This window comes from Amphibalanus amphitrite, unplaced genomic scaffold (genome assembly GCF_019059575.1).
Source record: "Amphibalanus amphitrite isolate SeventyFive unplaced genomic scaffold, NRLGWU_Aamphi_draft 000846F_arrow, whole genome shotgun sequence".
Classification (NCBI taxonomy): domain Eukaryota; kingdom Metazoa; phylum Arthropoda; class Thecostraca; order Balanomorpha; family Balanidae; genus Amphibalanus; species Amphibalanus amphitrite.
The window spans coordinates 274,723-290,423 of NW_024882340.1; the positions used below are offsets into that span (position 1 = coordinate 274,723).

At 46.6% G+C, this 15,701-nt stretch overlaps 1 protein-coding gene across 2 annotated transcripts; it reads right to left on the reverse strand.

Annotated features, from left to right (window-relative positions):
• Positions 1-4,018: 4,018 nt before the first annotated feature.
• LOC122367044 (chitin deacetylase 1-like) lies at positions 4,019-15,362 on the reverse strand. Of its 2 annotated transcripts, none has more exons than XM_043339814.1 (6): positions 15,081-15,362; positions 9,299-9,434; positions 7,777-7,901; positions 6,365-6,514; positions 5,089-6,139; positions 4,019-4,903 (listed from the first exon to the last, which is right to left on the reverse strand). In XM_043339814.1, the coding sequence occupies exons 1-6, from the start codon at positions 15,121-15,123 to the stop codon at positions 4,804-4,806; spliced, it is 1,605 nt and encodes a 534-aa protein (XP_043195749.1). In that variant the 5' UTR covers positions 15,124-15,362; the 3' UTR covers positions 4,019-4,803. The 2 variants fall into 2 exon arrangements, with proteins under 2 accessions (XP_043195749.1, XP_043195750.1); XM_043339815.1 differs by lacking the exon at positions 7,777-7,901 and adding an exon at positions 7,471-7,583 and having other exon boundaries at positions 15,081-15,180.
• Between the last annotated feature and the right edge of the window lie 339 nt (positions 15,363-15,701).

The following is a 15,701-nucleotide window of genomic DNA, read 5'->3' on the forward strand; positions in this document are numbered from 1 at the left end:
AACTTCGACAAAAAAGGTCCTAGAGCTACGGCAATGGTACCATCGCATTCGCCTTGTCAAGCCGCGTCGAATGATATATATTTCGTTCGGAAAAAGTCAAGTTTTATGTTGACCTCATGTGACCTCGAATGACCTCTGGTTGACCTTGACACATGAGAGGTCATTTATGATGGATTTGTACCCGCTGATCACGAATCTGGCATCTATTTTCCTCTAAGCCTTCATTTAGAGCTTCTGGACGGCAAAATTGTCTTATTTATTATTACTAGCTTGAATCAGTGAAATAGCCTCTAGCAGGGATACCCTTCTGTGACCTTGACCTTTGAGCAGCCTTGTATCGTAAGATGAACCACAAATAGGGAACTGATAAGCCTCAAACCATTTCAAAACATCTTGGAAGTTAGCACGCAAGATGTGCGAAAAAGTGTCAAGTTTGAGGTCAAATTTGAGCGTGACCTTGACCTTGACCTTTAATTTTAGACACATTTTCGGAATTCTCAGATTCTCTTCTTTCGTTTGACATCCAATTTTGCCGGTTTGATGCAGCCTGCCGTCCTCTAAAAGGCTTACTTTGAGATCACTACACATGTGCCGGTTTTTGCCTTTGACCTTGACCTCTGACCTTGAAAATTGACCTGAGGTCAAAAATTTTAGGTGCTTTAAAATTGTCTGGTAAGGACCTTTCGTTTGGTACCGCTTTTGTTTCCGTAGCTCCCTTATTTACGGAGTTAGACAAGGGGGGCGAAAAACGCCCCCCCGGGCTGCGGTGGTTGGGTTAAAGTAATGGACTATTTTCCGGTTTTCAGCGCTATCTACCAATATTTATCATATTTCTCAATTACATAAACGCCTTCACGTAACAATTATCATGCCTTGGCATTGATACCTATCACTTCCGAAAAGGGGCTTCATCCAATTGAAAGGATGCAACAATGGCTACAACGAATATATCAAAAGGTATACGAATGGTATGCAAAGAAAAACTTCATGACGCTAGAGTAGCTACTTTCGAAAGCGTCCTAGCCATTTTTACTCAGGTCAGTACAACGAGGCCGCTGAAGTCTGAAGGCATTCGAAGGTCAAATTTCGCGATTAATGATGGTGAAGCGGATAACGTCAGACGCCTTCGCCCGTAAGCTGAGCTGAAAGGTGGAAAAGACAAAAAGAGCAGCTGGTGTCTGTTTTATATATTTTTCATTTGGCCAAAATTGATCAAGAAGTATTGATCAAGAAGATCAAGAAGTGGCCGATACTTAAAAACGTCGTTTTCTTCAACTCTATTTGTCATGCTGCAGCTATGATAGTGAATTATACCACCATCACATTTCTGTCAATAAACATGTCGAATTGACTGGGCTGGGTGCTGGGTAGATGTGCTATGATTCTGACAATGTACACCTTAGTGACGTCATATATGACTTCTCTAAGGTCGCTTGGGGTGATCGAAGCTTTTCGTCATTTAATCTCGAGCAAGCTGAGCACCGAGTCGAGAAAGCCATCAACGTACTAAAGATGACTTTTAAAATCGAACGACATGTGGGATATGGCCTCTTTTGACCGGCTAGTCGCGATCTGGGCGGCCTTACCCGCGGAACTTGACATGAGGTCTTAGACTCTTCATTAACTTTTCCTAACAAAAAAAAAAAATCATTTGACTTCGCCGATATGATGCCAAAATAGCGCCTCTGCGGACACGTTTTGCATGAAAATTCTACAAGAAAGAACCCTTACCTTAGATAATTTAACTTGACCTCACAGTTCACCGCTTGACCTGAATCTGTTAGATCGCCATCACACACTTTGTTACGAAGAAACTCTAGCTAAAATGAATAAAGGTCGAAACGCCAAGGGGAGTGATGCCACAATCTACATCCCACCCCGTTCGTGAAGGGTGCAAGTCAGAATAGCTAGTGACATTTGAGTTAGTGACTTTTGAGCTAGTGCAAAACAGCTAGTGCCTTAAAACAGCTAGTGACAAAACAGCTAGTGCCTCAATACAGCTAGTGACAAAACAGCTAGCATCAAAATAGCTAGTGCTTAAAAACAGCTAGTGACAAAACAGCTAGCGTCAAAGTAGCTAGTGAAGCAAAATGGCTAGTGCCCCAAAACAGCTGGTGATGAAATAGCTATCGTCAAAATAGCTAGTTCGTTGGACCTTGTTCCCTACCCATTCACTTCGCTTCGAAAATGCAAGATATCTATGACTGTAAATATGTATTTCCGCGATAAGGCATATCAAACATTCAAAGTGATGTTGAAACCCACTCTCCGAATGAATTATGTTTGCTAATGATGCCTTCCCTGTAGCGTCTCAGTAGAGTGACTAATCTGACATTCATGGCTCTAGGTAGGTATATGTTTTCTTTTGTTTTTGAACATCCTGGCCACTTTTGAATTTCACAAGATCAGATGCTTAAATAAATACTTTGTTCTTTTTGGATGTCGGTACACTTCTAATTTGTTGTTTGTCCTAGGGATCCCGTCCTCTGTCCTTCTAGCATTCCAAATAATTTTGTCAAACAACGGTGCTCTTCTGTTCCTTCTACCCGTCGGGACTCGTCGTCGGGAAATAATCTAAGGACTTATCAGGAAAAATGTATAATAGCTGCTCGTACTTTGTACGAATCAGCTATTTTGCTTAATTAGTTATTTCGACACTGGCGATTTTGTCACTAGCTATAATGAAGCACTAGCTATTTTGTTCTACCAGCTATATTGACGCTAGCTGTTTTGTCATAGCTGATTTGATGCACTAGCTATTTTGCATTACTAGCTATTTTAGCGCTAGCTGTTTTGTCACTAGCTGTTTTGAAGCACTAGCTCTTTTGTACTAGCTCAAAAGTCACTAGCTCAATAGTTACTAGCTGTTTTGACGTGGACCCTTCGTGAAAACGTGAAAACCGATAGGTCCGGCGAGTGTCTGTTGACTCAGCTGCAATGAGTTAGAAGCCGGGAAGCATGCACATTGCACACCTTGACCCGCGCTTTTATTTATAACAGCAGGCAACTGGCGTGGGAGGGCTACGACAACCAGGTGGACCGTGCCTTCATCTTTGTGAGATGTAAGTCCATACGTTAAACGTTCGGGCCAATATCATACTGGCGATGTGGCTGGATGGTGTGGCGTAAATGGTACTTACATAACAAGCTCCGCTTAGCGGGCATGCCGGGACCTGCGACCACTAGTCAGCCATTCAGCCATTCAGGCTGGATTGCTAAAAAAACTCCTTTTCCCGACTGTCTTTTTTAAAGCCAATTCAGGACGAACATTAAGTGCCCGTAGTGACTTGACACTGCAAAAAAGCATTGTGAACTTGGATTTTATTTGGGATCAATTGTATTCGAAAAGGTTAGAAGGTATCGTGATACATGGAACAAATGATGTGTTTTGTTTGAAAACGATTTATCGGGTCAAGGAGTAACCAACGGACTAAGCTCACTGCTGTATTCTCTTTACTTGCAATTTACAGTCGAGTTTAGAAACAGCTATATCGCATTGCTACGGTGGAATTGATATCATTGTATGACTCAGGCGGTATCTGAGTCATACAGCATTGATGGCACTCCTCTTTTGTTGCATTCCTAGTACTGCAATCTATTCTGAGAATAATCTTCCTATCATGCTACCACTACATGCTAACACTCCTACAAAACTGTCCGTTCTCTTGCCATGACTTGTTGGATTGCTCTCGTCTACTTTGAATCGGCAGATGTGACTTTTTGATCGATGTGTGGTGAAAACTTTATTAATGAAATGACGTGCTTCTGGTGACTGAGGTAACAGGGTACAAAATGTGATCTTCCTCTCCGTGTATAATTCTCATCATGTGGCGTTTACTATTCAAATCTGGTGCCTTCAGCATAACAGGTTCGTGCGTAACAATATGAAAGGTTCCAATTTAATCGTACACAATCATGTAATTGTGGAAATCATTCGGAGAGCATTGCAATTGTGTACGAAATACAGTCCCGCAGTTTGTTCGGTTGGCAGTCATTAACTCGAGAAAAAAAACAGTGGTTTGTTCCCTTTCACGTATTTATTAAACACTCGTGCACAAGTGGCAACGATAACATGGGGAAGGGAGCTGAGCAAGCGCCCCAAATATGTGGTGACGGAAGCCAGGTCAAGATCGCATCAGCATACAAATAGGAGTGCCTCCAACAATAGCATTTTGAAACCACAGCTGTGGTTTACAGGTATGTAATATTGCTCTCTTCAGTGGTCATCTGGTAATTCAATATCGTTTAGCTTCTCTTTACATGTAACTGCGTGTTACATAACAATTTTGCCAGCACCGCATCATTCGCACCGATTGTCATGACTAGACAGCGTTTTGCAAGGGGTTGCATTGAGCTGGGTGGCTCTTCGCTGTCTCCATGGCTTCAGAACACTGCGATAGAGACTGGAAAGCTACGAATCAATTGTCAACGTCAAGGATTAGCGAAACTTTTGGAGGATACGGGAAATGATTGACCGCGAACATATGGCGAGGGGGCAAAGGACATATCGAAACAAACCACTGGAGGACACCAGGCGTTCAGCTGACTCTTACTGGACTCAAACCTTACACCGATGGCATATAACGTGTGCTGCGACAGGTGTTCCTCGAAAATAAGAGGCTCTAGCAGTAAATGGTGCGTAGCACAGCATGAGCCTGACGTGTTTCCATCACAGATGAAAAACCTCCCCACGCAGCACGTCTTGGCGGCATGCAGGAAATCACATTGTACTTCGTGAAGTCAGGTTAAACCTGGTTTCGCTCAGCTCTCAACCAGTGCACGCAGGACAGGACTGCGATGCGCTTAGAGAGCGAATCCGTTGCCCGTGTAATCCTTGATCCAGGGGTAGTTCTTGGGGCACTCCATGCAGGTGTTGAGATAGAAGTTGTCTCCAGGCAGCTCCCTGAGAACAGAGCCAAGCCAAAGTTAGACGCAGCGACAACGAAAAGAGAGGGAACATGACGGCATAGCACATAAGGTTCATCTTTCTATTCCTGAATTGCAACACCACGATATTTTTCAAATCAAACTCGATATTGCACTTGCAATGGTGAAAAGGGAGCTAACGAGTACAAACGTATTTCTCACCTGGTGGTCAGCAGACAGGCGTTGGGAATGGAGCACTCCGGCAGGCCCTTGACCTCACACTTGAGCTTCCAGTCATCGAAGTCACGGATGGCGTTGGTCTCCTTGGGCGCCTGCATCCAGCTGATGACCTGGGACTCGGTGACGAAGTACACGTCGTTCTTGGCCTGCATCTCGTCGATGAACTTGATGAGCTCGTTGATGAATCCCTTGTTGTTCTGCAGCCAGTCAGCGGTCAGGTGGAGGCCGAACGGCGCACGGTTGGTGCTGTAGTGGTGCTCGAAGTTGTTGCGCAGGATCTTGGCGAACTGCTCGGGGTTGTTGATGCTGGCGCACGAGGACAGCAGGTGGCAGCCGGGCAGACGCTCCTCGGTCTCGGGGTTTTCGCGCAGGTCCAGCTCGTTGATGACCATCTCCCAGACGGGGTGCGACTGCGACGGGCAGTTCTGCGAGGTGCCCAGACACTTGTGCGGCATCTGGTAGTCGAGGGTGTACGGCCAGATGGGCACACGGCCGTACGGAGCGGTGATGGACGAGTCGTACACGAACTGCTGGTCGATCATCATGGCGAACTGGTTGTTGCCTCCCACACGCAGCTGGGGAGCACGCACTCCGGCGACGGTGCCGTCGGTGATGTTGGCAAAGTTCTCGATGATGTCACGAGCGCCGGCCATCTCGTCGCGCCAGATCTCGTAGCTGCCGTCAGACCAGTAGGACGGGTCGTCGTTGGTGGTGATCGAGAAGACACCGATCTCGTGACCCTTGCGGTGCAGCTCCTGGACGGCCGAGTAGTTGGTGTACTTGTGCGAGACGAAGAAGGTGCCCTTGGCCGTGCAGCCGTTGGGGTTCTGGCGCTCGTCGCGGAAGATCTCCTGGTAGAGGTTGATGTTGTCGACGTTGACGGCGCCGGTGAAGGTCATGGTGATCATCTGCGGCGTCTGCGCCGGCTCCAGGTTCTCCGGAATCTGGGTGCCATCCGAGGAGCAGAAGCAGGAAGGAAGCAGACACTGCGACGTGTCGCACAGGAACGAGCCGTTCGGGTCGACGCCGACCTCTGAGGGTGAAAGGAAATGAAGAGTCAGACACGTGCAGTGGTGATGTCACGACGTCGAGATTCGACAAGCAATGGACTGCCAACAGCCACAGCTGAATCATCACAACACGTCTTGTATATCGACTTGAATGCGTTATCAATAAACTGGTGAACCTATCTCCAGTAGCTCTTCTCCCACACTGTCCTCTCTGGTCCCTGAAATGGTTTTCATGGTCCACCACTCACCGCAGGCGTTCTCGTCGGACTTGTCGGCACAGTCGGGCTGTCCATCGCAGAACAGGAAGGAATCGATGCAGTCTCCGCTGCCGCAGGCCAGCTGGTCAACGGGGCAGAGCGGCTCGTCGGTCTTCAGCAGGGGCAGCACCTTCCGCTCCTCTGCAGGTGCGCCGGTCAGAGGTCAGACGACGCACAGTGGAAACATCGTGTAACGCTACATCTTGTGTGTAAGAGTAGATACTAGATAGTATGTCGATGTCTATGTTTCATGGAAAATGACAGAACATTATGATAACCACAAATTGAATGACTCGTGAGATATGGAATATCAAAATGCTTTAAGTATAAAAATAACTATGTATGACAGTGAAGCGCGTATTTTCTATTATGGTGAGCTGTTTTTGAATGCATTATACAACAAATAAGCCGAAACTTATGCACATTGCACAACACAACAGTGACTGTTGCGCGATGAAATTGGAAGCTAAGGGTCGTCAGACGCAGCTCCGATGGGTGCGACACCGGGCGTGACGATATCGGAAACGACATTGAAACTACACCATCACCTCATGCCACTCCAACACAAATGATACATCCGATCGCCTGAAAAAGAACGGATTACGCCGACAACGACGACTACGATATATCCACTTCCAAAAGCCACCACTAAACATGTATGTTGCCCAGTATTTAGAATACATACAGCTACACCGAACACCAGTGTGACACATTCTGTCAATGATTCATTTTTAGTCAGTGTAAAGAATTATATGGAAGCGTTTCAGCCATTTAGGGGACACTATGAGTCTAGCACGATTCGCCTATATGCATGCACGCCATCTCTAAACTCTCACTGCTCCACCGAAGCCTTGTCCAGCATCAGTCCAAGTGACCTGTGAACTGAAAACCACAACCGGGGACACACAAACCAAGCTGCCGCGTCCATCGCCGCCGCCGCCGCCGCCTAGTCTGCCGGGGTGCCTGCTCCGATCTGTTGTCTACTCGTGTGTGTCTCCTGAGCCGTCACCGCCGCGAGAGAGCGCACACACCCGACTCCAATGTAGTTGCACCTCCTCCACCGCCGGACACTTTCACCGAGACAGAGAGAGACTTACTTGACAGCAAATCGCAGTTCTTGACGTGCCTCTTCCAGAGACAAGTCTGCTGACGGATATCAAAAGCCAAACCATCGGGACATTGGATCCGCTTAAGACCACCACGCGTGCACCTACAAATGGACACAGGTTACAGCAGACGACAACAGCAGTCAGGCCGGGTCGGTGGCGACGGCTCGACGGTGACAGCCGCCCTGACGGAGGGGTCACGCCAAGAGCGTCCCGCGCCCTCCGTATAGTGCCTGCTGCCACTGAGAGCCGCCGCCACCGTCCCGCCCAGCAACAATCGCGGTGACAGTTACTCACTTTGTTTGATATCACAGTTCTTAACCTTGTAACTCCAATCGCACGTTTGCCGAACGATATCGAATGAAAGGCTCGGGGGGCATTTGACCCTGGCCAACCGCGTGGCATCCCTGCCCCTGTCGCACCTGGAAAGTCATACGCGAATCATGCATGATGCCGAGCTATAAAATCCACCTTTTTGGTGCTGAATTATCCAATTTGACATTCTACTTTATTAGGATAGAAGAGAAACAACTAAATTGAGTGTATATTGGTTAAATGAGATGAACAGTGGAGTGAGTTCTGAATGGTTTATCATCGTCTGTCACACATGATCTTGCAAGAACGAATTAGCTTCATTGAATGGGAATGTTTGTTATCAAATGCTTATCGAATCGAAACAAGCAAAAAAAACGTAGCTTTAGATTCTTTTTGAATGAATTTCGTTGGCAGAGAACTTACCGTTACTTGCATGTGTGACATTTATTAGTAGCGGGCAGAAGAGCAATTAGTAGAAGGGTGGTGAAAATTGAACGTGCTCAAGGCAATGACATATGTATAACGCCGACCTGCTACATGCAATATCAATGGGATCAGAAAGAGAGCACAATGCTGGCTCACACACTCTAATAGGGACACCAATTTGTCCCCATTTATCATGCACTACCTAAGGAGAAAAAATAATTGACGGGTATCTTAAACAAATGGAATCAGACCATCGGTACCAATTGCAGCTCAGGAACAACTAAGATCAATGAGCATTACATAGCCATGGATTTTTCTGGATGTATCCATCTGATTATTATTATCGCGATAAGCCTGACCGCATTGCTTGCTACAAATGCAGCGTGAGCCTTATCCTGCTCAAGAAACTTCGAGAAGCGTGACTGGCACATCCCACTGACAAGTCAAGGTGAGCCAGTGTCTGGGGATGGATCAGACTGTGCCGAGTACAACGGTAATTCTGACCCGCTGAAAATAGCCCGGTGCTACGTCACTGGGGCATGACGTCACTAATATTAGCTTAACGGCAAACTTCGAGAACACCCGGGGAGGAGGGGGGAGGGTAATCTTTTTGTGCAAGACTGCTGTTCGTAAACACATCATGAAATCATTGTTACAAAACAAATAAATATCACTGCGATAGACAAAAAGATACGAAGGAGAAGGCTGGAATGCTAGAAGGTATGGCTATAAAGAGCAAGAATAAATACAGAAGCTAGTCGAGAGAAACTGAAGCTGGTTAGTTTAGCTGATTTTCTGGAAAGCTCAAATGGCTGAAAACAGACAAATGCTGAAGAATAAAAAAGCATCACAAAGAAGGAACAATGCATCAGGAGCAGAGGAAGAGAGCATGACAAACAAGTAGAAAGAGGCCAGAAGATTTAGAAAAGTTTTGCATGCCAGTTTGCAGGATAAACGTGATATTGATAAAATATGACATTTCAGATAAAGATAGAACGCAACAAGAAGATTTATCACAGCATAAAGGAAGAGATAATACGGAAGCAGTTCAGAGCAAACTTCCTTTGATGTTACTGACCTGTAAACGACCTTGCAGTCGTTCTCATCCTCTAGACGGAAGTACTCATCTCCGCGGTCCCGGCACAGTTCCTCTAGCTTGGCGCTGTCCTTCTTCCGTAGGGCCTGTCGCCTCTCCCGAACGCTGGAAGCATCGGCTGAAAACGAGACCGTCCATTTGTCAGCTTTATCTCGGCGGGTGACATCATGAAGCGACAGTGTCTACAAACTGCGCAGCATACGCAGAAGTATTCCATGAACCCTGTGCGGATTATGATCTCATGATGAGATAAAGATATCGCCTGTCGTGCTAGTTCAACGCTTTGTCCGTCATGCGAGCTGTTTTGGAAAATCCGTAAGACTGACTTCCCACACCTTTGTAATTTCCTCTGGCCGGCCTATTCCTGGACGCCAGCGCTGTATCCCACCCGATTCGACCGGCCGGCTCCGTTGGCTCGACCGAGCGGCCTTGTCTGTCGGCGTCTGTCTCACTCCTCTCTCTCTCGCCCCTGATCAAGGCCCGTCTCGGCGCCGCCGGCGGGGCAGCCAGCTACCCACCGAGGCCGGCACGCCCGGCCGCGCTGGTCACCGCCGCGAAGAAAGTGCCCTTTCAAGGCCCGAGCGGCGCGTCCTTGACTTTGGCGGCCGGGAGGTGGTCGCCGCTGGCGGGGCAGGTCGGGCCCGGTCGCGCCGCAGTGTCGGCCGGCTCGGTTACGCCACGAGGGGCGGTGTGGCGCCAGTGCCGCTCGCCGCGGCACTCCTGGTTTTGCAACGGGCCGAACGTCTTTCACAAGCGCCGGTCGGAGACAGGTTGGGTGAAATTGAATGTAAATAGGCTGGGGATGTCTCTAGTCGTCTGGCGAGCCGCCAGCGCTGGCCGTCACCGGCGCCATCCCTTGTCCGGCCCTGCAATCCAACTGGGCACGGCCACTATTAATTAATGAAACTTCCGGCAACGGCATTTTCACCTGTCAGTGCTTTCTTCTCGTTATCAATTTTGATCTAATGGGGATGGGTTGAGAATAAAGCTGGCTTAAGAGAGAAAACTGAGATTGAAAACTGTCACATACTCGTTTATCTCACAAACAATTTTCAAATGCTATCGACCAATTCACTACGACAAAGGTTCGGTACGTATCAATGGAGTGTTCACATTAAAATCAAGTGGCCTTTGAAAGGGCCTTAGCTTGTGAACATCAGTCGGGGGAGGTTTGGTCAATCGTTGTCATTTTTAGCACGTGCTATTTTTGTCACACGTGCTAAAAATGACAACGATTCTGCTATTTTTGACAACGATGAGGCCGATTTCACTCCTCAGCGAGGAAATGAAGATTTTGGAAAGATAAACACTGATTTTGGAAAAGAAGTGCTGCCACCTGGTGCAAGACGAAGAATCCAGCTTTAATATGCCTGTTATTTGTATGGTAGTTTGTTTTGTGGCCTGAAGTTGGAACTTAAAATTGAAGCATCCGAAAATGATCGATATTGATCGAAAACATGATGTTGATGAAAAAAATAATATTTTAAGTTGAGAGAGGAGGCCATTTTATCCAGATGCAGTAGTTTACTTCTTGAAATTATTTTTGCTAATGACGGCTGCTAATTATCCCTCATTACATGGCAGTCGTCGTAAGCAAAAATAATTTCAAGAAGTAAACCACCGCATCTGGATAAAATGGCCTCCTCTCTCAACTTAACATATTATTTTTTTTCATCAACATCATGATTTCGATCAATATCGATCATTTTCGGATGCTTCAATTTAAAGTTCCAACTTCGGGCCACAAAAAAGGGTATACTTCAACGTTGGACTACCATACAAACAACGGCCATATTAAAGCTGGTTTCTTCTTCTTGCACCAGGTGGCAGCACTTCTTTTCCAAAATCAGTGCTTGTATTTCCAAAATCGTGATTTCCTCGCTGAGGAGTGAAATCGGCTTCATCGTTGCTAAAAATAGCTGATAGCGTTGTCATTTTTAGCACATGGTTGCCAAAAATGGCATGTGCTAAAAATGACAACCATTGACCAAACCTCCCCCAACTGACATCAATAGTTTACAGTAGGAGATGAGCATGAATATAATATGCCCCTCGCTTATCATTTCCTGTTTCAGGTTCATCTCAGAACCTTCCCGTTCAGTGTTACGTAAGCAGCACCGGCCAAGGCCATGCTGGTACACACAGACGGGTGCCACGCCCAGCATTAACACGCTGCGCAATTCCTACATCACCTTCGGCCTTTGTGACGCAGTCGCTCCCCCCCCCCCCCAGTCGACCCTTCAGACAGTGGGAGTGATCCATCGATCCCCTCGGGGTGCCACTCCTTTTCAGCACCTAACAGTGAACCGCTACTCCAATCCAATGTCATCTCATCTCTGCACTTTGGAACGGTGGTTAGCGGTTTGGACGATCAGGGCAGACCTGTCGTCTGCCTTGGATGTCCGAGTTTCATCACCTGCATCTGACCGAATTACAAGTGCAGTCTGACCACTGTGGTCTCTATTGGGATTTAAAACACCGACAAACTTTGCTGCAGATAATGCTTGCAGGACTTTGCCTTGAACAATGATTTGTCATTTGCAGAAATAATTAAAAATGGGGCCGTAACACAGCCCCAGATGGCTTAAATGGCCGCCACGCGGACAATAACTAGTCAAAAATTGCAAACAAGACCAAGCAACAGCCTGTCTCAGTTCGGTGCAGCTGACACAAACAGCTGCACACCTTGCACAGCGCCGTGCACACCGGCCCGTGCACACGGTCACGTGACTCGTGTACCGTGAATGTCCGGCTGATCTGCGCGGCAGGGCGGCTGCTCCCCTCTCATTGGCAGCGCGCCCCCGCCTGGGCTCAGCCGGGGACATCAATAGTGCATAAGAAAGTAGCACGGGAGACTGCAGCGCCGGGTCGGACGGGGGCCGGGCGCTGGCGGGGTACCGTGCCCGCCCCGGTCATACTTTCACTCTTTGCTGGGAATCGTCCATTGTGGCGGCACTGTAGGTGAGCGCGGGCGGGGCGCAATTTTCCGCTCCGCAGTGCCGTGCCAGCCGCTCCTTAGACTGCTATCTCGCCGAGGGCGTTACTCCAGCGTCGGCGCGAAACGCCGCGCTTCACTGGCTTTCCTGACTCGCAGATCAGTTTGTTATAGCATCTTTATGGTTACATGTTTATGGTTATATGCATACAATGCAGGCTCTTCCGAGCATATACTTTATGGAAGAAGAAAAACAATAGGACTGTTGAAGGTTGAAAGATAGGAATGATTAAACAAAGTTCTATGCTTCACATTTCTGTGTTTGTATTGAAATGCATTTAACTGCACCTAACGGGACAATGTGCACGCATCTACTTTATTATTCAATTACAAGGCTTCATAACGTTTAAACAATGGACATAAATGCTAATTTTGAAATCAATATTTTTTTTTTTATAAAATAGGGGAGGTTGTCGATCAACAATAAATACAAAACGCAGATGTATCGTCTCATCCACATCGCTAACAAATCGACTCTGCATGCTGTTTAGGACCGTCTATGCTATTTAAGTGTATAGGACCGTCTACTTTTGTCGTATAATTTGGCAGGTATTGTAAGCGCTTGTTGGAGAGTAAAACTGTCACTGGCGATCACATAAGAGGCCATGGGAGTATAGGACCGTGGCACCGACTCAGGACCTCACTAAGACCCTTTTTTGACAAATCATCAATGGCAGTGCATGGAAAGTAATAGACGGCCGACCGTGGGCCCCTTTTCATTAACCCCTGGCTGTACAATAAACATAATCAAGACAGTATCTCATGTTTTGGAACGAATTTAGATATCAGACAACATTGGACCGTTGAAGCATTTCTCCCATTTATAACCCTCGCCCCGTTGGGGGGGGGGCCATTTTGGCCCCCCCCCCCTGTGGTTTTTCCTGAATAGCAAGAAAACGGCGGCGCGCAGCGCCGCCAAATTTTCAGTACCTTCCCGGGCATCAATTTGACACCTTCACACCAAATTTCAAGTCTTAGGTCACCTTAGGTCAGGAGTTATTAAGGTCAAACTGAGGTCATGTTCGAGCAAAAATGAGCAAAAAACATGCAATCTTGAAACGCTCACCAAATCTACAGTTATCAAGCAATTTCAAAGTTCTTTATATGGTCTAGTAGACAAAAGGCGGCGCTACAAAACTGCTATCTCGGATTTTCAAAAGTTTTGGTTTTTGACCCCAAAAAAATCAAAAAATTGATTTTTTTATAAAAACTTTGAAAAAATCCGAAATTTTTCCGAATTTCGAAAAAACGGAATATATGTGATAGTCCCAGCGCTCTTCTATATACATACCAAATTTTAGATCGCTATCTCGTTTTTTGGCCAAGTTATAGCGAAAAAACTGTTCAAAAATGATGACGTCAAATTTTTGAACTCAATTTTTAGCAATTCTAGACCTCGTACGGCAAAACAAAGACCACCATTGAACTCCCCGTGACGAGCTGCATCGATTCGATACCCATTTTATGCAAAAATATTAACTTTGAAATTTGACCTAATTTGACCTGACCTTTACCTGACCTTGACCTGACCTTGACCAAAACGTGATCTAAGCTGGCCCCAAAGGCTGCCTGACCCATATAATCGCATTTGTCATGTAAAATGGACCATAAAACATGTATCACACGACACTTTCATATTGTGACCCCCCCGTGACCTGACCTCTGTGACCTGACCTGGTATCAGTGACCTCAAATAGCAAAATATGTGTTTGAAGAACATTTCCCCATCGATGATTTTCAATGAAATGCATTTTACTCGATTTTACAACGCATTTCTTGAAGTGCCTGTAAACGGTGAAAATTGGACCTTTGACCTGACCTGTGACGTCATCGGTTTGACCTAGGTCAATAAAATTGGGTCACAAGGTAGTTCCCCGTTGGGGCTATCCAACGCCGTTTACCGCTTGTCGCTATGTTGCGTGGTTCTCGAGATCTTAGGGGGGGGCCAAAATGGCCCCCCCCCCAACCGGGCGCGTTGCTCGGCAGAGCCCAACGGGGCGCGGGATAAGCTACAAGGCGTGATAATTTCTTGCCGTTGGTGCTCCAAGCCAAAGGGGATTTTTTTTTTTTGGAACACACTTGTGACGTGGGAACAATTTTTTTGATGATTTTTTTTTCTTGCTTGTAGGCTCAACTGCTCATTTGCTTGCAATATAACTTAAAAGAAAATAATTTTAGAATTTGAACAAAATTTTCAATTAAATCAGCGTTTACGTAAATGTAAAAGGTAAAACAGGAGCCCCAAAACTGACTGCAGGAATAATACATGCACTAACTGCAAAATAAGTCGTGCAATCCTGCATCATGAAGCGACGAAGCCTCTCAAAACAAGTCTGTGTTGCGCAGGCTTAACATTTTTGTTTTGTAGAATGTCTTCAAATAACAATGCAACTTTGAAGAAGCCCAGTCCGGCAAGACACAAACGCTATCAAAGGAATTACTCTGTGGTTGTATAAAGCTGTGGTATATCAATAGTGAATAAAACAAATATACCTAGACATTGTTCATTTCATGTCAAAATAAAAGCCACAATAAAATCTCAGTTGGATAAGAAGCTCATCATTTGTCGAACCTCCCATAGAAAAATAATTGTCGGCATCCCAATGACCGCACTGTTATGTTAGAATGAAAGTAAAAGTGTTCACATAATAAAATGACCCGAGTCACCATAGGTTGGTTGACCTATACCCAAGTTATCGCATAGGCCATTCAGCTCGGTCTCATCCATGGCTGACCTGAGGTCAGGTCAGTAGGGCTCCCGGTACTCACCGACGACGACGGCGAGCGCCACTACACACAAGAAGCGCCTCATCTCTGCGTTCTGACGGGGCGAATGTTGGGCCGCCGCGCTTTTATACCCGGCTCAACTGCGCATGCGCCAAGTGCAACACTTTCACTGCTGTACGGCCAGAAATGCAGCCAGGAAAGCTTCAATGCTTGCTGTCCACTGTTTGTGGAGATGTTTACCAGCATCCTTGTGGCTTATGGGTGTGCAGGTGGCTGTCAAACTGAGCGAAAACATGGACTTTGAATGGCTCGCAGATCGGGAGTGGTTTCGGTATTGTCTGTGCCCGAGAGGGGGCGCCCCCTGCTGCACGGTCGTAGAGGCACGCTACCGATGGGACCGCTGCCACCGCCAGCTCCAGAGCTGCCAAAGAAAATGTGCCACCGTCCAACTCTTTAGAATACTGTTCTATGCTCCAACACTACTTTTCTATGCTCCAACACTCAAAGAGATGAGCTTGGTGCAAATAGATCTTCCAACATTAGCCCAGTGCACCTGATAGGTACTTGGTTGGTTTGCGATGAGTGAAGCGCCACTACTCGAGCTAAGCAAATAATCATTCATATGCGTTCTTATGAAGAGCTGATATGTCTTTTTAAGAGGCA

Bases quoted from the DNA above. Each gene is read 5' to 3' on its own strand.
- LOC122367044 (XM_043339814.1), bottom strand. From the start codon at position 15,123: ATGAGGCGCTTCTTGTGTGTAGTGGCGCTCGCCGTCGTCGTCG. The intron at 9,435-15,080 runs GTGAGTACCGGG...TCTCGTTTTCAG, and splicing joins GGCGCTCGCCGTCGTCGTCG to CCGATGCTTCCAGCGTTCGG. The intron at 6,140-6,364 runs GTGAGTGGTGGA...TTTCACCCTCAG, and splicing joins GTCCGACGAGAACGCCTGCG to AGGTCGGCGTCGACCCGAAC.